The 25,412-nt window shown below is 42.3% G+C and overlaps 1 protein-coding gene across 3 annotated transcripts in view; it reads right to left on the bottom strand.

Annotated features, from left to right (window-relative positions):
* SUSD1 (sushi domain containing 1) overlaps positions 1 to 25,412 on the bottom strand; it is a 165,743-nt gene that overhangs the window by 69,914 nt on the left and 70,417 nt on the right. For all 3 annotated transcript variants that reach the window (XM_056518609.1, XM_056518623.1, XM_056518618.1), the window contains 9 exons: positions 23,126 to 23,305; positions 19,698 to 19,795; positions 19,432 to 19,621; positions 14,679 to 14,773; positions 13,140 to 13,326; positions 8,834 to 8,922; positions 2,297 to 2,453; positions 2,034 to 2,119; positions 407 to 596 (listed from right to left, as the gene is read on the bottom strand). In XM_056518609.1, the coding sequence (XP_056374584.1) occupies positions 407 to 596; positions 2,034 to 2,119; positions 2,297 to 2,453; positions 8,834 to 8,922; positions 13,140 to 13,326; positions 14,679 to 14,773; positions 19,432 to 19,621; positions 19,698 to 19,795; positions 23,126 to 23,305 (1,272 nt within the window). The remainder of the gene's footprint in view (positions 1 to 406; positions 597 to 2,033; positions 2,120 to 2,296; positions 2,454 to 8,833; positions 8,923 to 13,139; positions 13,327 to 14,678; positions 14,774 to 19,431; positions 19,622 to 19,697; positions 19,796 to 23,125; positions 23,306 to 25,412) is intronic.

Raw genomic sequence — 25,412 nt, 5'->3', positions numbered from 1 at the left:
ATAATGACCCCCCCCCCCCCCCCCCCAGTCAGGTGCTAGCTCCTGAAAATAGAAAATACTTGGAAAATACAGGAATATTCATTAGAGTCATATCTAATGTAAAACATAATATATATATATATATATATATATATATATATATATATATATATATGATATATGGTATATATGATTTTATATATACTATATGGTTTAATATTTTCAGAGTCCTGGGAAAGATGGGCAATAAGTGATCTCTCATATTCTTTAAGTGTCCACTAGAAAATAACAACAATATATTGCTACAAAGATGGAATTCAGCCTTTAAGAATGACAAAGACTTGAGATGGAAAAACGTATGTCTAAAAATGTATGGTAGTTAATAGTATATATTAGATCATGCAGAAAATAACAACTGAATGTATACCTGGATTTGGGGAAAAGGTAGAGATTTGCACAGGGTATTGAGGGTAAAATACTGACACAACATCCACTGTGTAGTTAATGCCCTTTTGGAAGTCAAAGCACACTACAGGTTGTTTCTCATTTGAGGTGACATAAAACATCAGCTCATGAGAGAGTCTCTTCTCATTTCTTTTATAACCGTAGACAAAAAACTGAAAATGTTAAAAAAAAAATACGTTAGAATACTCAATACAGAAGCATAAAATACCTATGTCTGTGTATGCAGTGGATTTCATATCAACTGGTGCCAGAAGGTTACACAGATTTGCAAATTACTTCTATTTAAAAAATCTTAATCCTTCCAGTACTTATCAGCTGCTGTATGCTCCACAGGAAGTTTTTTTTCTTTTTGAATTGCATTTCTGTCTGACCAACTGGTGACAGAAAGTTAAACAGATTTGTTAATTACTTCTATTAAAAAAATCTTAAACCTTCCAGTACTTATTAGCTGCTGAATATTACAGAGGAAATTCTTTTCTTTTTGGAACACAGTGCTCTCTGCTGAATCACGAGCACAGTGCTCTCTGCTGACATCTCTGTCCATTTTAGGAACTGACCAGAGCAACATATGTTTGCTATGGGGATTTTCTCCTACTCTGGACAGTTCTTAAAATGGACAGAGATGTCAGCAGAGAGCACTGCGGTCATGATGTCAGCACTGTGTTCTAAAAAGAAAATAATTTCTTCTGTAATATTCAGCAGCTAATAAGTACTGGAAGGATTAAGATTTTTTTAATAGAAGTAATTTACAAGTCTGTTAAACTTTCTGGCGCCAGTTGATTTAAAAAAAAGTTTTCCACCGAAGTATGCCTTTAACAACCAAGGGTATATTAAGTATACTATGTGCAATCAACGCAGTAAAAGAAAATACAAATAAATTAAAAAGTGCCAATAATTCATAAATTAAAGGGGTATGCCAGTTTCAGAAATGTATATTTAAATAAGACCCAAGATATCGCCCCAAGATATAGAACTTACTAATATAGTTTTATTCCAAACTGTAGTGTGTGTTCACCCATGCCCAAGACGTGTGGTGTAGTTCTTTCACTGTCCCCAGCTCCTCCCTCTTTCCTGAGATGAAGCACCATCCTCTGCTGTCTCCGGAGGTGTGGATCTTGTCTCTGAGCTCCAGCCTCACCCCCTGAGTGATGTCACGACCACTGACCAGCCCCTGCAGCCTACATCCCCATTTCTCTGTCATATACATGACATACAAATTGCCTTGTAAAATGTACATTTTACTACTTCAAATCTGTAAATCCAGATCCATAAATACAGTGTGTGAATTGCAGATTTCTAACCTTACCACGAGATGAGCGAACTTACAGTAAATTCGATTCGTCACGAACTTCTCGGCTCGGCAGTTGATGACTTTTCCTGCATAAATGAGTTCAGCTTTCCGGTGCTCCGGTGGGCTGGAAAAGGTGGATACAGTCCTAGGAGACTCTTTCCTATGACTGTATCCACCTTTTCCAGCCCACCGGAGCACCTGAAGGCTGAACTAATTTATGCAGGATAAGTCATCAATTACCGCGCCGAGAAGTTCGTGACGAATCGAATTTACTGTAAGTTCGCTCATCTCTACTTACCACATAGAGCTCTTTTGACCTAAAATGTCTTCTCCAACTCAGACAAGTTTCATTGAACACAGTTAAGTTTTGAATGGGTTCTCCACCTGTAAAACATAAAGGGAAAGGATAATATGCAAATGTTTCAAATCATATCAGATTTCAAGGTATTATATGATTTTATAGCCTGTAGCATCATCTTGGAACTAGACAGAATTTTGGATAGCAGAGGTCCTTAAAGAGTCAAATTATAAAAATCAGATACAATAACATGTTCAACTTACCAACAAGGTTGGAAAATGTTCCAGTCACATTAAAAGGATACTGAGTATCCAGAGGTACATCTAGACATATTGCACTTATATTATGGTCCGTACTGATCTTGTACAGTAAATCTTGAAATAACTCTTGCGAAGACCATCTCTCCCCTTGAACATACAGCTGTGGAAACAAAGATAAAATTATGACTCCAGTGTTATAAGTAGGTACTTCTTACATAAATGTAAAAATATCTAAACACAAATATTTACTATATACTATATATCATGCACGGATGTTTCAAAATGGGAATGAAGAATCAATTTTTATTATTAAGTTACATTATATATATTGTAACTTTGGCAGTTGGTAGCCACCAAAGTGCAGCATGTCCTGCTGTTTACCTTGGCCATTACCAGGACCTTCTTGCAGTAGCGACCTGGTATTTCTCTTGCAGCTGAAGTCCAGTTTCCGCATCCTGAAGTGTTATAAAGGGGGAATACTTAAACTTCACCCCAAAGCTTGCCTCAAAGTCAAACCAGTAAGTGGCACTGTGAGTTCACACCCTTTGGGGCATTACATATATCGTTATTTTTAATGGTATTTTTCCAAACAGACATCCCTCTTTTAAAGGGGTTATCCAGGAATAGAAAAACAGAGATCATTTCTTCCAAAAACAGCACCACATCTGCCCTCAGGTTATGTGTGGTATTACTACTTGGCTCCATTCACTTCAATGAATCAGAGTTGCAATACCACACACAACCTGAGGACAGATGTGGTGCTCTAGAAATCAGATTACCACCACAAGTCCTGCTACAACCTCAGTCTAGTGTGCATTTAACTTTGCGGTCTTGTGAAGTCCATATCTCAGTAGTTCAGTGCTTTTAGCACAAGAAGGACATACACAATATTAAGTGGTGGCTTAAAGGGGAACTCCGCCCCTGGCATCTTATCCCCTATCCAAAGGATAGGGGATAAGATGTTAGATCGCCGTGGTCCCGCTGCTGGGGATCCCAGTGATCGCCACTGCGGCCCCCCCGCCATTATAACTCGCTCTGTGCGTAATGACGAGCGATACAGGGGCCAGAGCAGCGTGACGTCATGGCTCCACCCCGGGGTCCCCAGCAGCGGGACCCCGGCAATATGACATCTTATCCCCTATCCTTTGGATAGGGGATAAGATGTCTAGGGGCGGAGTACCCCTTTAAACTCAATGGCTATTCATTTAAATCTTTATAGGGTAGCTCTACACACAAATCTAACTCTACTGAGGTAATGGTGTTTGTTCACACCACTGCATGATTTTAATATATGCTTAAAGGTGTTATCCAACATAAGGTGACTTTAGTATTTACCTGCCAGACAGTAATGGACATGCTTAGGAGGATCCATGCTTGTCTTGGTGCTGAATGGCTCTGTTGTGAGTCCCCCATAACGCTGCTGCTTTCTTTTTGTGAAATTGCTATTTCTTGTTCAAGTTCCCTCCCTCCAACTACAAGTTCTAGGATCCTTTGTTTGTAAGAGTAAGGTCACTTTTCCGCATCCCACACATCAGACACCCCACTCATTAAAGCACAGCTAGGCTCCCTTCCATAAGTGCTTGAAACTACAATTCTACAGCCCTGTGGAGAATGATCACCTCCCACCCAGTGGTCGCTCCATGCATTAAAGCACACACAGGCTCCCTTTCAACACCTGACTAATGATGTAACATCTCGGGCCACACTGCAATCTGGGAAAAGCTGAGACAACTTTCATTTTGTATGCTGCTAAAAATGAAAATCAGGATCACGTAAGAATTGCAAGACCAGCCACCAAACACAGGTATAGGCACTAAATTATGAACTATAGCCTCTGTAACACAGTCAAATAAAAAAATAAAAATAAAATCTAAATACTATGTGTGAATTCAGGCTAAATGCTAAAAATCTTTCTGGTTGCACCCACCATTATGGGAGATCTTAGAATCTCTCTGAATGCTGATTTACTATTGAACACAATGGGGGGTATTTATCAAAGGATTTATGGGGTTTTTTTTCACGTAACTTTGGCGCAATTCTTTTGCGCAGTGTCTTTTTGCACCAAAGTTTGGCGCATCTTCTCCACTGTCATTTTTAAAACTTTCTCAAAATCAAACGGTCCTGTGTGTGATTTCAACTTTAGTCAGTAATTCATCATTTGCGCCAATCGATCTTTGGCGCAATTTTGGCGCAAATGCCGTTTTTTTGGGCGCAAATCCCTGCCAAGAAATTTTGCACATGGAAAACACACTTACCAATGTCAGAAAATGTAAAGGCGTCAAAATCCATTAAAACATTTTTTTGTGAAAGCAGCGACGCCTCCAGGGCTGCTCAATACTATCCTGCGACATAGTTGTCTCTGAGGAACCTTCACCCTCTGTTGAGCCAACATTGGTCATGGCCACATAGGTTCAGGAAAGGTTAGCACTAAAGCAGTGGTCTCCAACCTGCGGACCTCCAGATGTTGCAAAACTACAACTACAACGCCAACGGCTGTCCGGGCATGCTGGGAATTGTAGTTTTGCAACATCTGGAGGTCCGCAGGTTGAAGAAAAAAACTACACAAGTTGAAAATAAAATCCATTTCACATGGTGGCTATAAACCCCACAAAAGAAAATTACTCATGTCACTTGCTGATATACTGCAGGAGGGACTCCGAAATGGTGGTGGTAAGTTCTGTGTAAAAGGCGCTGTGAACAGCTGATTTCAACATTTGAGCCAAAATTACTAACAACTTGCACCAAAGGATAAATTTGGTTCATGTCCACGAAAACCAAAGTGAAAAAAAAGGGTAAAAAGAAACTGTCAACAGGCAAAATTGATAAATACCCCCCAATGTATTATACTGTAACTGCTTGCATATGCAGGGGATTTGGAACAATCAAAAAACCATAAAGTGAATACCTATGAAATAGATGTTAAAATTTGAACCCATTTAGCATAACAACAAAATAAATATTTACTTTAGGACATTATTAGAGATGAGCGAACTTACAGTAAATTTGATTCGTCACGAACTTCTCGGCTTGGCGGTTGCTGACCTTTCCTGCATAAATTCGTTCGGCTTTCCGGTGCTCCGGTGGGCTGGAAAAGGTGGATACAGTCCTAGGAAAGAGTCTTCTAGGACTGTATCCACCTTTTCCAGCCAACGGGAGCACCTGAAAGCTGACCTAATTTATGCAGGAAAAGTCATCAAATGCCGAGCTGAGAAGTTCGTGACGAATCAAATTTACTGTAAGTTCGCTCATCTCTAGACATTATATTCCATATAACTTATATAATAACTATGTATGCTTTTCCTTTATCTTTTCAACATCCCTACATTTCCCTAAACCTTGTCTGTGGGGCTATATTGTGTGCCTCTGTATGGCCAGCACATCATACAGAGGAATTTCACATGGTGTATTTCAGAGGTATTCTCCCATAGGCAAGAATATAGCCTATTTTCTTATGGTACAGAAGGTACTGTTAACTGGTGAGGCAAAAAAATAAATTCAGCAACACTGTACATGCTCTCAATCCATTGACAAGCATAATAAAGTCCAACTTGGTATTGTTATTCTGGGAGGGGCATGTCAAAGTTATCCTTTCTTAAATGGTCAGTGTCAGATATGAAAACTTTTTATATGTTGTACATCTTGGCTAAACAATAGTTTTTCTAATATACTTCTTCAAAAAAAACAAATCACAATATATTAAAGAAAACTGTTTGAAAATCCAACCACTAACGGTCCCCATACCTCCTGGGACACTGATGATTCCCACAGCAGCATGAGTGTGTCCAAGGGTCATGGACACAAGATGTCAGATTGACAAGGCTGCAGGAGGAACACAGCCTGCAGGTACTGGTGGATAGTGTTGGAGACGTTGATTTAAATGAGCCCTACCTTGTCCGGATCTGCGCCGCCGTTCTCCCGCAATTGTAGTTTTATTATCTGTTGAAATCTTCCTGTAACTGGCAGGGGCGGGGCTTCAGCGCTTAACTGGCACTGACGTCAGCGCCGCTTATGAATATTCATCCCCCCTCCCTCCAGTTCTCTCTCTCTTTGCTGCTCCTAACTGAAGGGAGGGAGGATGAATATTCATAAGCGGTGCTGACATCAGTGCCAGTTAAGCGCCGAAGCCTCGCCCCTGCCAGTTACAGGAAGATTTCAACAGATAATAAAACTACAATTGCGGGAGAACGGCGGCGCAGATCCGGACAAGGTAGGGCTCATTTTAATCAGCGTCTCCTTCACTATCCACCAGTACATGTGGATAGTGCGGGAGAAAACAAGTGACAGTTTTCCTTTAAGGTAATCAAGCATATTGTAAACAAATACAGTCCTGTCTTGACTGAGGATTATAAACCATCTTATATTTTATGGGATGGATGCAGAATTGCACCAAGTAGGGCTTTGAGGAACATCTTGTCAATTGATGCAAAGTTCCACAACTTGTAACATGAGAAAAACTTTGCTTAACTGGACAGGATTTTATAAGTGCAGTTCCTATTCATGCAAAACCTTAAATTTAATATTCCCAAGAAAACTTTTCCTGACTCATTTTGATTTAAAGAATTATATTAACTGTAATATGGGTGTAGTTAATGTGATTGCCTGCACACAATGTAGTGTTCTTGGCTGTATGTTATATGTAAGCTGGTTTTATAATCCATAAGTTAAAAATGTGTACACACTGGCCCTCATTTACTGTTGCAAACCCGACATGTTTTATAAGGTTGTGCGCCAGATTCTGTCCCATTGCGCCAGATTATGTCGCAATGCGCCAGAAACTGCGCCAGAATTGAAAAAAACCCAACTAACTCTCCATTTTGCTAAGGAAACACGTGCGTGTCCACCGGGAAAAGGGGGCGTGTTCTCCGAAAAGGGGCGTGTTCATGACATTTTCACAAAATCCCAACATATTTACTAAGGTTTCCACATAAAATGTGGTGGATTTCAGCTGAGGAAAACCAGACAGATCAGAGCATGTGTAAAAAAAAGCAAAGTGTAGGGAAAGTGGAAAATGTAGGGAAACCTTAGTAAATACCGTGGAAAATAAATTGTAGGGAATTAAAACCCACAAAGAAACCTGCACTCAGTACACTTAGAAAATAAGGGCCATTGTATGATATTGAGCATTCCACAGGATGCCAACTCATTTTATTGAGACATGCTCCCTCTGTTAGTTGCTTCTGAGCTTTAGGGATAGAAAGGGTTAGAAAAATATCAAGTGGTAGAGACATACATGCAATACTGATAGAAAAGCTTTTTGGAACAAAAAAAAAAAATAAAGATGGAATACTAGGTATCCTAAAGGGCTTAACTTTAGATGAGAATTTATGTTTCAATAATAATCATGATCTACTCTCTACTAAATGTCCTACATTTTCTACGGTTTTGAGTATATTGTATATTATTGTACTTGCTGTAGTCTTTCTGATTAAATTATTGTTTGAGTGCTGGGCAGATCCCTAAAGCTTGACCTAGTAGGTGGATTTGTATATTCACTATTAAGTGGCACATGGAGGCTCTACCATATACACGAGGCCTTAAATGGGCACTGTCACCAACTTTATTTTTTGATATGTTGTAGTACTTATGTACTACAACATATCTCTAATATACTTTTATTATTTTTTTCTTTAATTAAAATGCTTTAATTTACATTTGAAAACCGGCCACTAGGGGTCTCCCTCCTAGTGGCCGGCTGCAGCCTTGCGTGACGTCACGCCTGAAAAAGAACTGATGCGGCCGGGCATCGGTCCTTTTTCATTCAGCCTGCGCTCGCTCCCTGCCTGTCAATCAGACAGGCAGGGAGCGAGCGCATTGGCTCCCCGGCCACTGGCTGGGAGGCCACTCCTCCCGCACATCGCCGCCACCGCCTCGTCGCCGCCGCTGTCCCTGCACGCCCGCTGCCGGACTCTGCAGTAAGTGTAATGAGGGAACGGGGTATGCGGGAGGGGGGTTTGTGATGGAGGGAACGGGCTATGGCACGGGGGGAGGGAGATGGAGGGGACGGGCTAGCGCCGCATGTAACTAACTAATAGTTTATCTACACAGGGTGCCTCCAGCTGTTTCAATACTACAACTCCTAGCATGCCCTGACAGCCAATAGATGTCAGGGAAAGCTGGGAGTTGTAGTGGTGAAACAACTGGAGGCACCCTGTGTAGATGAACTAAGGGTGGAAGTCCCCCCCCCCCAGCAGGCATCAGTGACGTGGTGCCTGCTGGGGAAGTCTGCCTGGTAGTGAGCACACTGCCAGGCAGACAAAAAGCATTTTTAATATAGTAAAAATAAAAATTAAAAGCAGGGAGGGGGTTAGGAATAGATTGGCAATAGGCAGGGACAGAAAAAAAAATAGGATGGTGGTAGCTACCCTTTAATATCAAACACTCGCCACCTTACCTTTCTCCCACCAGGCACTGTCAGCATTCAGACCCTCAATTGTAACAATTCTGGTAATTTAGCAGCATTTAATGAAAATACTGACACCTCTATATAACATATATGTAACATCACAAGCAAAACTATTGAGAATATTGACAATGACTTACTTTATATATCTCTTGTAACCCATTAAAACTATGATTCCACCACAGACAAGTTTCATTGAATATTTGCTCCTTTGTAGAATTTTCTGTTTCTGAAGAACAAAATGTAATACCGTTATTGGACACCAATTAATAACAGTTGGTTTGAGCATCTTACATATTTAAGGGGATTTCAGTTTTTATACTAATGTACAATGTGCATTTAGCTCTCAGAGAATTGTTAAGAATAGATAAAAAGGCTTCTAAGCCCCCTAACCCCCACCCCTCCAAAAAAGGCAACAACTGCATACGGGAAGTAACAGCTGCACCTGCAGCGTGTGTTTGGCTGTTCCTGATGCTCTCATTCTATCTTCAAACAGGATGACCCAATGCTTTACCCAATGCTCTCTATTTCTAGCATCGGGTACAGCTTCTAATATGTGGCTCTACTGCCTGTATAAAGCTAACATTACTTTAGGACAGGGGGAGGAGGATTTTTTTTTTTTTTTTTTTTTAAATCAACTGATGAGAGAAAGTTAGACAGATTTGTAAATTACTTCTATTAAAAAATCTTAATCTTTCTAGTACTTATCAGCTGCTGTATGCTCTAGAGGAAGTTCTTTTCTTTTTTAATCTCCTTTCTGTCTGACCACAGTGCTCTCTGCTGACACCTCTGTCCATGTCAGGAACTGTCCAGAGCAGAATAGGTTTGTTATGGGGATTTGCTCCTTCTCTGCACAGTTTCTAAATTGGACAGAGGTGTCAGCAGAGAGCACTGTGGTCAGACTGAAAAGAAATTCAAAAAGAAATACAACTTCCTGTGGAGCATACAGCAGCTGATAAGTACTGGAACAATTAAGATTTTTTTTTATAGAACTAATTTACAAACCTGTTTAAATTTCTTGCACCAGTTGATTTAAAAAAATGTGTTCCAGTGAAGTACCCCTTTAAGGCTAAGTTTCCACTTGTTTTTTTTTGCAGGCAGTTTTTGAAATACTGCCACTGCAGTTTTCGAGCCAAAGTCAGAAGTGGATCCATAAGGGAGGAGAAGTGTAAGTCTTTCCTTTATATGTTCCATTCCTTTTGAATACACTTCTGGCTTTGGCTCAAAAACTGCAGTGGCAGCATTCCAAATACTGCCAGAAAAAAAAACAAGTGGAAACCTAGCCTAAGAAGCATTTAAAATACAGTGAGGATATCCCTAAAAAAAACACGTAATTTTTATTTTAAAAAAAATAACTACAATAAGAACAGTTACTGTTTATATATTTCATTGTTACGCATAATTGAGTATATACACCGCCCAAAAAAAATAATGGAACACTAAGATAACACATCCTAGATCTGAATGAATGAACTAATCGTATGAAATAGAGGGTGTGCCATTTATATGGATACACCTTAATAAAATGGGAATGGTTGGTGATATTAACTTCCTGTTTGTGGCACATTAGTATATGTCAGGGGGGAAACTTTTCAAGATGGGTGGTGACCATGGCGGCCATTTTGAAGTCTGCCATTTTGAATCCAACTTTTGTTTTTCCAATAGGAAGAGGGCCATGTGACACATCAAACTTATTGGGAATTTCACAAGAAAAACAATGAGGTGCTTGGTTTTAACGTAACTTTATTCTTTCATGAGTTATTTACAAGTTTCTGACCACTTATAAAATGTGTTCAATGTGCTGCCCATTGTGTTGGATTGTCAATTCAACCCTCTTCTCCCACTCTTCACACACTGATAGCAACACCGCAGGAGAAATGGTAGCACAGGCTTCCAGTATCCGTAGTTTCAGGTGCTGCAGAATGGGAAAAACAAAAATTGGAACAGGACCCTCAGTTTACGCAGAAGATTTTGTTCAGTGATGAGGCAAACTTTTATGTGAATGGTGAAGTTCACAAACAAAACTACCGCTATTGGTCTGACACTAACCCACATTGGATAGATCCCTCCAAGACTGTTGGAACACAAAAATTGATGGGTATGGTGTGGTATATGGGGTACAAAGATAGTGGGGCCATTCTTCATCAATGGAAACCTCAAGGCAACTGGATATGCAAAATTGCTACATGATGATGTGTTTCCCTCTTTATGCACTGAAGCTGGCACGTTCCCTGAGTTTTTCCAGCAAGATGGTGCACCACCACATTATGGGTGTCAGGTCCAAGCATTCCTAGATGAACAGTTTCCTGGAAAGTGGATTGGTCGTCATGGGCCAGTTGAATGTCCCCCAAGGTCTCCCGATCTGACCCCCTTAGACTTTTATCTTTGGGGTCATCTGAAGGCAATTGTCTATGCTGTGAAGATACGAGATGTGCAGCACCTGAAACTACGGATACTGGAAGCCTGTGCTAGCATTTCTCCTGCGGTGTTGCTATCAGTGTGTGAAGAGTGGGAGAAGAAGGTTGCATTGACAATCCAACACAATGGGCAGCACATTGAACACATTTTATAAGTGGTCAGAAACTTGTAAATAACTCATGAAAGAATAAAGTTACGTTGAAACCAAGCACATCATTGTTTTTCTTGTGAAATTCCCAATAAGTTTGATGTGTCACATGATCCTCTTCCTATTGAAGAAACAAAAGTTGGATTAATGGTCACCACCCATCTTGAAAAGTTTCCCCCTCACATATACTAATGTGCCACAAACAGGAAGTTTATATCACCAACCATTCCCATTTAATTAAGGTGTATCCATATAAATGGCCCACCCTGTACTTTTGTCTTTACATAGTTGAATGTGCTGATAACAAAATCACCCAAAAATTATCAATGGAAATCAAATTCAACCCATGGAGGTCTGGATATAGAGTCTCACTCAAAATCAAAGTGGAAAACCACACTACAGGCTGATCCAACTTTGATGTAATGTCCTTAAAAGAAGTCAAAATTAGGCTCAGTAGTGTGTGTGGCCTCCACATTCCTGTATGACCTCCCTACAACACCTGGGCATGCTCCTGATGAGGTGGCGGATGGTCTCCTGAGGGATGTCCTCCCAGACCTGGACTAAAGCATTCGCAAACTCCTGGACAGCCTGTGGTGCAATGTGGTGATGGTGGATGGAGCGAGACATGAAGTTCCAGATGTGCTCAATCGGTTCTGGGGAACCGGCGGGCCTGTCCATAGCATCAATGCATTCCTCTTGCAGGAACTGCTCACACACTCCAGCCACATAAGTTCTAGCATTGTCTTGCATTTGGAGGAACCCAGGGCCAACCGCACCAGCATATGTTCTCACAAGGGGTCTGAGAATCTCATCTCGGTACATAATGGCAGTCAGGCTACCTATGGCAAGCACATGGAGGGCTGTTTGGCCCCCCCAAGAAATGCCACCCTACACCATTACTGACCCACCGCCAAACCGGTCATGCTGGAGGATGTTGCAGTCAGCAGAACGTTCTCCATGGCGTCTCCAGACTCTGTCACGTCTGTCACATGTGCTCAGTTATAATCTGCTTTCATCTGTGAAGAGCACAGGGTGCCAGTGGCGAATTTGCCAAGCTTGGTGTTCTCTGGCAAATGCCAAACGTACTGCACGGTATTGGGCTGTAAGCACAATCCCCACTTGCGGATGTCGGGCCCTCATACCACCCTCATGGAGTCTGTTTCTGACTGTTTGAGTGGACACATACACATTTGTGGCCTGCTGGAGGTCCTTTTGCAGGGCTCTGGCAGTGCTCCTCCTGCTCCTTCTTGCACAAAGGTGGAGGTAGCGGTCCTGCTGCTGGGTTGTTGCCCTCCCAGGGCCGCCTCCACATCTCCTGATGTACTGCCCTGTCTCCTGGTAGCGCCTCCATGTTCTGGACACGACGCTGACAGACACAGCAAACCTTCTTGCCACAGCTTGCATTGATGTGCCATCCTGGATGAGCTGCACTACCTGAGGCACTTGTGTGGGTTGTAGACTCCATCTCATGCTACCACTAGAGTGAAAGCACCGCCAGCATTCAAAAGTGACCAAAACATCAGCCAGGAATCATAGGAACTGAGAAGTGGTCTGTGATCACCACCTGCAGAACCACTCCTTTATAGGGGGTGTCTTGCTAATTGCCTATAATTTCCACCTGTTGTCTGTTACATTTGCACAACAGCATGTGAAATTGATTGTCAATCAGTGTTGCTTCCTGAGTGGACAGTGTGATTTCACAGAAGTGTGAGTGACTTGGAGTTACATTGTGTTGTTTAAGTGTTCCCTTTAATTTTTTTAAGCAGTGTATATGAGCTAGGGTTACAAAAATGCCCATTGACAGAATACATGTGCTCAAACAGCAAACCTGCTAAGTAACATTTTGGGACTTACAAATGTTTCATGGCATCCACACTCACCATCTCTTGTTATGTTTATGTAAGTATATGCAGACAGTTCTGTGGATGACTCTGTAATATTAACAAAGTATTCTGCTGCAAATGGCAAATCCAGACATAGCACCGGAGTTACTTTGTCTGTGCTGAAATTAAACATTATGCTCTGGAGTAAACTTCCTGAAGACAAAATCCTTCCTTGGATAAACACCTAAAGAAAAATGATATGCATTGTATTATAGCTGTAAAAGAAATGTAAATTCTACAACATATGTGGTGACCCACGGTGTATGGCAGGACCACGGGGTGTAGCTGTGTAGTAGGTGTTGGGGCCAGATGGTATTAACCCCTGGGGCAAAATGTTGTTAACCCCTAGTGTTCGTGACACCAGGATGTGGTTGTATGGTGGAAGGCACCGCCGACAACCAACCCAGAAACAGCATATATTAAATGAGAGTCCAAAGTAGGTTTTGATGCAACTGGAACTTTACTGAAGAAGGAAGTATAACAGTTCTCACAGAGGTGACTGGGACACTGGGACCCTCTCAGGCTTGCTTGGACTTGTAGTTGTAGGGACAGTAGAGACTTGACTTGTAAACATGCATGAGACTTACAGATTAGATGTGACTCCACGTGTACAGGACTTGTGCTTGCTTCTAAGAGAACAGGAACTAAAAGACCTAGTGTGGAGACTACAGCCCTTTATATATCAGGGGGCTGGACTAAAGCCCATTGGTAGCTGGTTGCCTGTGGTTACCTGTGCCTCTGGAACTCTGGGAATCAGGTGATCACATATCACATGACCATATCACATGACCTTAGGAATGTTCTATACAGTTTAAACATCCTAATAACCTTTGCACATAGCTTATATTCACTATACAATGCCTATAATAAACATACAGAATTAATGTACAATAGAAATCATAATAAAGACCTAGGGGGATCCTGCAGGAGAGCCCTGTGGACTTGAGGGACTCTACCTGAGGGGACTTTAGGAACTGTACAGAACCATGTTCTGTACCAGGACACGAGACATATATAACAATCTAGGTGGGTCCTCTATTTATTTTGATGCACAATATGCAATTTTGGTAGATATGTGATAAACTGTAGGCACAATTTTGGGAGGTTATACCTCTATTGCACTCCCAGTAAAAAAATATAGGGGGTCATTTACTATGCTCAGCATGTTGGTGGGCCGAACATAAGTAAAGGTCGGCCTAAAGATCATCCTAAAAGTGAGGAGGGCACATCCCTACTATGTGAGGCCAAGCCTCCTTCTAATCCCCCTCCCTTGGCGTTAGCAGCGTATATACCAAAAAGTAAAGAAATTTGGGAAAATTTGATGACTTTTCAGCATATGCACCACTGGCACGGCTTGCAGCACCTTAGTAAGACAATGGTGTGCATGCCTATAGGCCAGGTAAGTACTTCATGTGTTATTGCACTAGTAGCACCATTAGAGGTCAGATTTGTTTCCGATATTTTCTCTGGATCTCTGATTTAAAAGCTCAGTAATAGTAAGGCTTTTACAACAATATTCACATACCCTCTACTTACTGTATACACCTCAGGTGATCTTTCTGCTAAAGAACTCCTTGTCCATGTCAGGCATGAGTTATTCAACACAACAATGTCACCAAATGAATGTTGCACTGTTTAATATAAAAAAAAAAAAAGTATGTTATCTTATTATGCAAGTCCAAGTCCAAATTGTTTGTCTCATCTCCAACTTATACAAATAACTGCCTTAATAGTTTATGCTCTTTTGAAATTAAGAAGCATAAAGGGGAACTCTGGTACATAAGTTCTTGTTTCCTATTCACAGGATAGGGGATAAGTGTCTGATCGCAGGGGGGAAGGGGGGGGGCCCGACCGCTGGGACCCCCCCTCCCACGATCTCCTGCCTGGCACCCTGGCTCTCCTGATGTACAGAGCGACCTTCACTCCATGCATGTATTACTGATGACCACGTTTAGAAGATACAGCAATAGCCAGAGATACAGCACTCATGTATCTTCGGCTTTCCAATAGAAATACATAGAGGGGGATTGTCAGCCACCACTTTGTGTGGTGGTAAACAGTAATCCATACATGGAATGGAGGTCGCTCCATGCATGAGGAGTCCCAGGGTGCTGGGCAGGAGATCACGGAGGGTCCCAGGGGTTGGACCCCCATGATCAGACACTTATCCCAATCATGTAAATAGAGGATTAGGACTTATGAAACTGAGTTCCCCTTTAAAGAGCTTCTTCATAGGCCAAATTGTACATCATCTTTTAAGAGCTCCTCTTCGTCTTGATGTTATGTGAGGTCTATGCATTACAGGAATAGCCCATTGAATTCAAAGGACACCAGTTAACAATGATTGGACAATAATGGATTTTTATACAGGTCTCCAAGATTTGGCTAAAGACTCTGTTGCACTAAAGAGAATCACTTTTCTGACCAGCCACCTTCTGTATTACCTTATTATCACCTTGGTCACAGATTCCAACACTTGAGCTAAATTGGGCATGCAATAGCCAAGATCCATTAAGCAGAATTTACCAGATGTTACATGTATTTACATAGTGAAGTTTTATTGTTTTGGTAATATCTCCTTTATACAAAAATCTTGAAAATATAGTTTATATTTAAATTTTTCTTCTATTTTTTTATGTGTACCTTAATGTATTTGACTAATTTCATTTAATTGTGGAATCTGGTGCTAAATCAGTGGGGTCAAATGTTTCTTGGCTCCATTCCTGTAGGTTGTTGCCAGAGATGCCTTCCCTGTTTTTAACATGAGTCTCCCATCTATGTACATATATGATACATCAATATTTCATTACATGCATTTGCCCAAATGTATTAATCTGTATGAGACAAAAAAAAATCTAATTTGTCCATAACAGCCAATGCCTTGTGGAAAGTGTACCTTTTGTGGATTCCTGCCTAGGATGAAAGAATTTGTTAACCCAATTGATAATAAGAAATATGTTATTAGGGATTTTATCAACTGCCAGACTTCTGGAGTAATATATATAGCCCAGTGCGGATGTGGTAAGCTATATGTGGGCAAAACCACACAGCAACTGAGAAGACGGATATCTCAACATCTCAGCACTATCCGCACTGGGACTGATACCCCACTGGCGAGACATGTTAGAAATTTTCATAGAGGGGACATACAAACCCTTAAATTTTGGGGACTAATTAAGATGACATTGGGCCCCAGAAGAGGTAATTTAGATAAGAAATTACTCCATGAAGAAGCAAGATGGATACAGCGACTCAAAAGCCTGAGCCCTAATGGACTCAATGAGGGATTTACCTTCTCAGCGTTCATTTAGAATAGCTGCCATAATGTATAAACATCATGTACAATTATCAACATATTTACTAAACACCCTGCCGAAGTGACATCAGGGAGGGAATTGTAGATGGACAAACCATGATGGACCAATATGCTGCCTTTAAATTATCACTAAATAATCAACTACCTCTATGGTGATAATAATATACAACATAGAACAACATAGAATATCATATAGAGCAATAATGCATTTTATTGGATCTTATCCCTATTAACATGGAGCACTACGGAAGACCAAGTATTTGCTCAGATTACATCACGCAGCCCTTATATAGAAAAAATTCTGGCGCATATGAAACTACATAGTGACTGACTATTATATCTATTTGGAAATGCCCGTGGAGACTAAGTCCCCGCGCATATAGAACTGCGCAGCTCCGACAGCAAGGTACGCTCGCTGGTGTAAGAGCTCGCGCAGGGGTCACGGCGCAGGAAGCGGATGTGAATATCGGCGCTGGTATAAGAGCTCGCGCAGGGGTCACGGCGCAGGAGGCGGATGTGAACATCGGCTCTGAGATCATGACGCAGTAATCATGTGATGCATTACCGAGGCAACCAATAAACAACTATGCGGATTGGTTGAACTATGAGAGCAGCAATAGGTGCATGGAAATGTCCATCAAATTAAATAGAGGATGATTGGATGGGATGGCGTCCCACCAATCAGAAGTGAATATCACCCCACCATGATGTCACAATAGGAGGTTATTTAACCCCTGTTTTGGCGCTTTTTCATTCAGTGCCCTAAAACCTCTTGACAAAGCCGCGTCCTGCGGCGAAACATGTCGAGGAGGGCATAGGATAGGTTTTTAATATACAGTGCGGACTCCCCCACCAACCGTGTGTACACTGCAGGTACACACAGGTAGATAATAGGTGATGCCTGGTTGGCACAGACAATTACTAATAATACAGGAGGAGAGATACACTGCAATTTTTAACTCCTTTTTTGTTGGTGTTTTGAAATTAATAAAGATTATACCTTTTAACAAATATATGGGAAATATAGGGAATTAGTGGATCACCTCGGTGATCTTTTGGTGAATTAACAGCCAATGCCAGCTCAGCTTTCATTGCTCAGATTGCTCTGGTAAAATAAAACCTGGGTTGTGATTGGTTGTTATGGGAAAATCAAGCAGTTTTTATCTCAGATTGATAAATCTGGGCCATTATATTTTTTTATCCTTGCACATTTGTCTCATGTCTGTTTTGTTTTACTGTCTTGCATTTCGCATGTTATGTGATTGAAACTTACCTAGGTGGCATTATGGGATGACATAATGTGTAGAGGGGAGTACATGGGTAACAGAAGGGTGTAGAGGGGTGTATATGGGTGACAGAGGGGTGTACATAGGTTACAGATGGGTGTTGGGGGTGTAGAAGAGTGTACATGGGTGACAGATGGGTGTACATAGTTGATTGAGGGGTGTACATGGTTGACAGAGGGGTGTACATGGGTAACAGAAAGGTGTTCGGGGTGTAGAGGAGTGTACATGGGATACAGATGGGTGTGCATGGGTGATGAGGGGTGTTGGGGGTGTACATGGGTGACGAGAATGTTTGGGCTGTACATGAGTGACGAGGCGTGTTGGGCGTGTAAATGGGTGACAGAGGGGTGTAGAAGAGTGTACATGGGTGACAGGGGGCGTAGGGGTGAAAGAGGGGTGGGCAAATGGGTGTTGGGGGTGTAGAGGAATGTACATGGGTGACAGAGGGGTATACATGGGTGACAGGGGTATTGGGGGTGTAGAAGAGTGTACATGGTTGACCGAGGGGTGTACATGGTTGACTGAGGGGTGTACATGGTTGACAGAGGGGTGTACATGGGTAACAGAAGGGTGTTGGGGGTGTAGAGGAGTGTACATGGGTGACAGAGGGGTGTGCATGGGTGACGAGGGGTGTTGGGGGGGTGTACAAGGGTGACGAGGGGTGTTTGGGCTGTACATGGGTGACGAGAGGTGTTGGGGGTGTACATGGGTGACAGAGTGGTGTAGAAGAGTGTACATGGGTGACAGGGGGCGTAGGGGGTGAAAGAGGGGTGGAGAGAAGTGACAAGGTGGTAACAGGGGTGGACAGGGGTGACAAAGGGTAAATAGTGGGGGTTGGACATTGGTGATAGGGGGGGTAGATTGGGGGTTGGCCAGAGGGGTGGTGAACATGGGTGACAGGGGCGGACATGGTGGACATGGATGAAAGGAAAATGGAAAATGGTGGAAGAGGGTAACAGAGGGGTGACAAAGAGGGGTGGACAGGGATGACAGAGGGGAGAGGGTGCATTACCTTAATTAAGATGAGCTGAGCCATCATTCTGCGGGGGGCCAGGAATAATCGACGGGCTGAGAAGAATCAGGCGGGCCGGAAAGATAATCCGGGGGGGACGGGAACATAGTCTAGGGGGCTGGCGGGAACATAGTCCAGGGGGCTGGTGGGAACATAGTCCGGGGGGCCAGTGGAAACATAGTCCGGGGGGCCAGCAGGAATATAGTTCAGGGGCTGGCGGGAACATAGTCCGGGGGGCCGGCGGGAACATAGTCCGGGGGGCACCATCCCCTGCCTTTATCACTTTCCCGGCCTGCGCGCCTTTGACTCTCTCACGGCACCGCAGGGGGGAGGGGGACACTGTGTGCGCAGTGCGCACGTACACCCAATGCGCACGCAGGCTTCCCTTCCCCTCTGCGCCGCCGTCATTCACAGGCACGCAGGCCGGGGCGGGAGATTTAAGGAAAAAAATTTAAATTACCTGCTGGAGCCCACGGAACCCCTAGCAGTTCTCAACGGAACACTTGCGTTGGGAATCACTGCTCTAAATAAACATATGGCTGAAAATTGCTACTAAGGTACATTAACAAAATAACTTATTTACTTATTTTACTGCTACAGGGGGCGATCACTGTGTACAGGCATTTCTTATCCCAACTAAATGAATATATAAGGTCAAAATAAATGGTTACCTACTAGTTGTTTTCACCATTACATTGAGCTGTATGGCCGGAAGAGCAGGCGTGATAGCCACCATAGAGACTGTGTAGTTAGTGTCAGGAAGAAGATCCAAGCATACAATTGGATTATCATTGTCTGTAGTGTAGTTCAAACTCTTGTTGTCAACAAAGTCTTTGTTGTTCCACCTTATACCATGTATACTGAACTGTAAGAAAAACTAATGGTTGAAGTGATTCTAACACTCACTTTATAATAAACAATGGTCATCTGAGTGGGCTTACCTTGTACAAAATCTCCCAACCAAATATATCCAAACTTTTCTGCCATTGCAGGCAGGTTTTATTCACAATGATGAGGTTGGCTATTAGATCTTCTTTTACTGCAAATACATTACACGGTTAGTATAATTTGGCTTATTATTTTCATAATATGGAAACTATATATCATAAAGGAAAAATGTAAAATAATAATAATAATAATAATTTTATGTTACGTAGCTGTAGGCAATAAAATTGTGAATACAGAATCCTACTTTTGGTTCAGCTTGACAGCTAAATTGCAGATAATTTTCATCATCGATTTACAAAATCCATAGGTTACACATAGGGATGTCCCGATACCATTTTAAGACCGAGTACGAGTACCGATACTTTAATTCTAGTACTCGCCGATACCAAGTACGAGTACTTATATTTTAAAGGGAATCTGACACCAGGGTGACCCGGTTTCTGGCGCTGCTTACCTTATGATGTGTGGGTTCCTTGTTGTGTACAATGGAGTCGGCTGCTGTAGTATGAGCCAAGATTTCTCTCTTCTCCATTGGACAGAACAGGGAATTTGCATTGGCGAGACCGATGTCTCCTGAGCGATTGTGCTGATGTACACATGGTGAATAGCGGTAGAAACTGGCACCTGCACTATCTACTTATAAATTCAAGTTAGTGCAGGTGACTCTGCTGCAAGATTGTCTTTAATAGTAGGTAGTATCCCCTTGCAGACATTAGCAGCAGCCCCCAGCAGTCATTAGTAGCAGCCCCCCTTGTAAACAGCAGCCCCCCTTTGTAGACATTAGTAGCAGCCCCCCTGTAGACCAAAGCCCCCCTTTAGACAGTGGCCCCCCATTTAAACAGCAGCAGGCCCCCCCCCCCCCGTTTAGACAGCAGCAGGGCCCCCCATTTAGACAGCAGCAGCAGGGCCCCCCATTTAGACAGCGACAGTAGCAGCAACAGCAGGGCCCCCCTTTTAGACAGCAGTAGCAGGGCCCCCCGTTTAGTCAGCAGCAGGGCCCCCGTTTAGACAGCAGCAGCAGGGCCCCCTTTTAGACAGCAGCAGGGCCCCCCGTTTAGACAGCGACAGCAGCAGCAACAGCAGGACCCCCCTTTTAGACAGCAGCAGCAGGGCCCCCCGTTTAGTCAGCAGCAGGGCCCCCCGTTTAGACAGCAGCAGCAGGGCCCCCTTTTAGACAGCAGCAGGGCCCCCCGTTTAGTCAGCAGCAGCAGTAAGGCCCCCCGTTTAGTCAGCAGCAGCAGGGCCCCCACGTTTAGTCAGCAGCAGCAGGGCCCCCCATTTAGACAGCAGCAGCAGGGCCCCCATTTAGACAGCAGCAGGGCCCCCGGTTTAGACAGCAGCAACCCTCTAGACAGCAGCCCCCCTCTAGACAGCAGCAGCCCCCCTCCTTGCAGACAGCTCACCTGCAGCTGTTCTCTGTCAGTTGCTGCAGCTCCACTGCCCCGTTCTCCCGTCCTCCCGTCCGCATCATGGCGTCCTATGGAGGAGCATTTGACATATACGTCACTCTGCTTCCTCTGTAGCGTTATGCTGGGCGCAGGGGAGGAGGAGTGATGTGTGTGTCACATGCTCCTCCATGGAACACTGTGATGCGGACAGACGGACAGGAGAACGGGGCAGCGGAGAGGCACCAAGTATCGAGCATGGTATCGGGGGACATTAAACGAGTCCCTGATACCATGCAAATGGCTAGAATCGGACCCGATACCGATACTAGTATCGATATCGGGACATCCCTAGTTACATATACACTGAATTTGTTTATCTGGTTTAGAAAATTGATTTTAAATATTGTATTAGGAAGTTGATATAGGACCCACATTTGTGAGCTACAGTAGAAAGTGGCTACAAACAGCATCTCTTGTTTTGCAGGATCCAACATGGTTGTGCATTGCATTTCACCAAGAACTACATACAGTAAGTCCATTCCTCCTGTGGTAGTGCTACAGGGTAACTAAACACTTGCTGTCTATTAACTAGACGGTAAATTACCCTTCTAAAATATAAGGGCAGTGTCCTACTAGGATCCCTGGAGGGCCTGTGGTTGGGTGTCCTGTAATACCAGAATTAGGGTTATTAAGTTTAGGAAAAAGAAGGTTTAGGGGAGACCTAATAACTATGTATAAATATAACAGGGGGAAGTACAGAGATCTCTCCCATGATCTATTTATACCCAGGACTGTATCTATAACAAGGGGGAATCCTCTACGTTTAGAGGAAAGAAGGTTTCTACACCAGCACAGGTGGGGGTTCTTTACTGTAAGAGCAGTGAGACTGTGAAACTCTCTTCCGGAGGAGGTGGTAATGGTTAACTCTGTAAAAGAGTTCAAAAGGGGTCTGGGTGTTTTTATTGAGAGTAATAACATTACAGCTTATGGATAATAGATTTATAACAACAGAATGTTGATCCAGGATTTATTCTGATGCCATATTTGGAGTCGGGAAGGAATTTTTACTTCTAGTATGAGAGTTTTTTGTCTTCCTCTGGATCAACTCAGTAGGGACTCATTAGGGTTATAGGTTGAACTTGATGGACTCTGGTCTTTTTTCAACCTTATGCACTGTTTTATGCACTGTTTTCACTGTAATACGCAACTGGAACTATGATGTAAACTTGGCTAAGTACTATGCAGGTGGTTACAGCTTGGCTAGTCCAGTCTCTCTTCAGATACATATTATATAACAGAACTTTGGCTGCTCCCACAGCTCGCCCTCCAGTATACACATCCCCGTCCCTCCATGGAGAGATGTGTTTGACAGGGCACCATTATAAACAGGTTAATATCAATAGCATTCCCACTGCTCGTAACTTCCGATCACTCTTCCAGTGGGTTCTGGTATCTTAACACAACTATTCACATATTAGGGCAGCACTCTGAAAGCTAGTGTTCATGTCAGAGTATGACTGCACACAAGTCAATCTATACACTGGCATCAGCCTTTTGGACATTGAAACCAGTGAATGAAATTCCCAGGTAACAGCTCAATCAAACTCTGTAAGAACGGCATCATAGTGTCCATAGGGGCAATGTAATAGAGCAATTGGAGCAATTTAGATAAACATATTATACTCATGAACTTCGATACACTTTGTCACTTATTTTCTTTTATTATCTATACCAAATGTAAGCTTCACATTTCTTAGTCTTTTAAGAAGGCATTACAATACTATTGTTAGGATTCACACAGTCACTATAAAATCGGTACACAACTCTTTCGGATGTCCACCCCCCCCCCCCATGAGTAAGGGGTGGACCACTGTTTTTTGAGGCTTATTATCAGCCATTTTTGTCTTCACAGCAGTTTTTTTTTTTTGCTGTTGGTTCTTTTTTTAAACCTTTTAATGGTTAAATTGAGGCTCAAAAACCAGCCTTAAACACCTTAAACATATTTTGCACTTTCTTTTGATAAAGTACTTTACCTGAGCAGGTCATATTCACTTCTTCCCAAGTGGTATTCTCAAGGCATACAGAAAAGTTTTTCTTGCCATTGTCAGTAAATCCAGGCTTACACTTATAATGGACATTGCTTCCCAGGGTGGTCCGATTATTCCACATCCATTCAGCATTTTCAATCATATAAGGCATTCCACAGTCAACCTCTCCAATAGAAAATAAACAATTATTATACACATATAATGTCAAATCCATAAGCAATCAAACATTATAAAAAGCTGTAATGTCTCTCTAAAAGGAAATTGAATGTACAAAGTAAAACCCAAATACTTTATGCAAGCCTATCATATCTTTTATGTTCCTTACATGCCTTAATGCCAGCTAAACAGAATGTCGAATGTTATTATGTTGGTTGAATGTAGTGAATATTCTTTTCTAAAAACAGTATTAATAGGCACAACTAGCTCTGGTCCATATTGATCATTAGGTACTAAAAGCCCAATGCCTGGGGCAGCACCAGCTGTGGCTGGTAGTGAAGATTTTTTTCTCCCAGGCTCTCACTGGACTAAGTGTGCATTCCCACTGCCTTTATGTTTCTGCTTCACAGTTTCCATCACAGTAATTTTGTTGTATGTAAAAAAGTACTCAACTACACTACTGTGTACTCAAAAAAAAAAAAAAGAAACACATACATTAAGGTTCATTTTTTTTATAATGTAACTCAAACATTACAGCATACAACAGAACAGATGGCATACAACAAAATCTTAGTACCATTTATTTTTATTTTATTAGAAAAAAAGTATATTTAAAATGGAAATAAAAACAAAATGTGAATGCACCCTTAGGCTAAGTTTCTACTTGTCTTTTTCTTTTTTTTTTTTAAACGCCAAGAAAAACTTAAATTCTGCCACATGGCGTTTTTTTGGCCAAAAAACGCTGCAGCCAGATGTTAGCTGTAAATCAATGAGAAATCACAAAATTCTTTTTCCACTTGCCGTTTTTCAGTTTGGCATTTTTTAAATGCTTTTGGCGTTTTTTCACTCTTTTTTGCCATTTTTCAGCTCCTTGGCGGTTTTGCAAAATCGCAGCATGTTGAGCCACTGGCGTTTTTTCCCTGAAATCGTGGTGTTTTTCTCCCATAGAAGTCTAAGGGAGTAAAAAAAAACGCCAAGAAAAACGCCATGTGGGTTTCAACTTTGGCATTTTTTCAGGTGGTTTTTATTCTCTTTTGGACTTTAGCGATCCAAAAAGTGATGGAGATACCTTTTTTAATAAAATTTCGTAGGGTACCATTAAAAAGAAATAATAAAAAAGATACAGTAGTTATGAAAAAAATGTATATTTCTTATAACAAAATTTGTATTGATTTTTAAACAGGGATCAATTTATGTGGGCAGGAAGGGACTTAAAAATGTAGCCGGCAATAATAAAAATGTAGTGTGTGTGTGTTTTTCACTTTTTATTAATTATTTTTTAGGTGGTACTACTACTCCCTGCATGGAACACACACTGTTCAATGATGGGAGTAGTAGTACCTGTATTAATTGACAGATCGCCACAGGTTCCTTCTGTATAATGTTAGATGCAGGTAGCCGCTCTTCTATGGTCCCTTGCACTGATGTATATATACACCTATTCATATTTCCCGCAGAGAGCTGTGATTGGCCAGATGGTTCCAGCCAATCACAACTCTCTGTGGGAAATATGAATAGGTGTATATATACGTCAGTGAAGGAGACCATAGAAGAGCGGCCGGCCGCATCTATACATTATACAGGAGGATCACAGCAGGTGTCAGGAGTGACATCCACTGTGATCTTTCCTTAACTGCAGGTACTACAGCTCCCAGCATGAAGCAGAGTGTGCTCCATGATGGGAGTAGTAGTACCTGCGGTTAAGGAAAGATCACAGCAGGTGTCACTCCTGACATCCGCTGTGATCGTCCTTTCTATTGCAGAGATGTGGAGCGGCTCTATACAGCGCTCGCATCTCTGCACTATCACTCATTCATATTTCCCTCTGAGAGCTGTGATTGGCTGCCACCATCCGGCCAATCCCCACTCTGGGCGGAAAATATGAATGATTGATGTTCTAGTCACATCACTGGCCGGAGTACATAGCAGAGATGCTAGCCCTGTATAGAGCCGCTCCGCATCTCTGCTATATTATGGACGATCGCATCAGGTGATATGTCTATTAGTACAGGTACTACTACTCCCATCATGGAACAGTGTGTTCCATGCTGGGAGTAGTAGTACAACCTAAAAAAAAATTCAAAAAAAAGAGAGAGAAAAAAAGTGAAACGCACAC

The sequence above is a fragment of the Hyla sarda genome, chromosome 1, assembly GCF_029499605.1.
Source record: "Hyla sarda isolate aHylSar1 chromosome 1, aHylSar1.hap1, whole genome shotgun sequence".
Classification (NCBI taxonomy): domain Eukaryota; kingdom Metazoa; phylum Chordata; class Amphibia; order Anura; family Hylidae; genus Hyla; species Hyla sarda.
The sequence above is the reverse complement of the archived record's forward strand: the minus strand, read 5'-3'. Positions and strand labels throughout refer to the sequence as shown.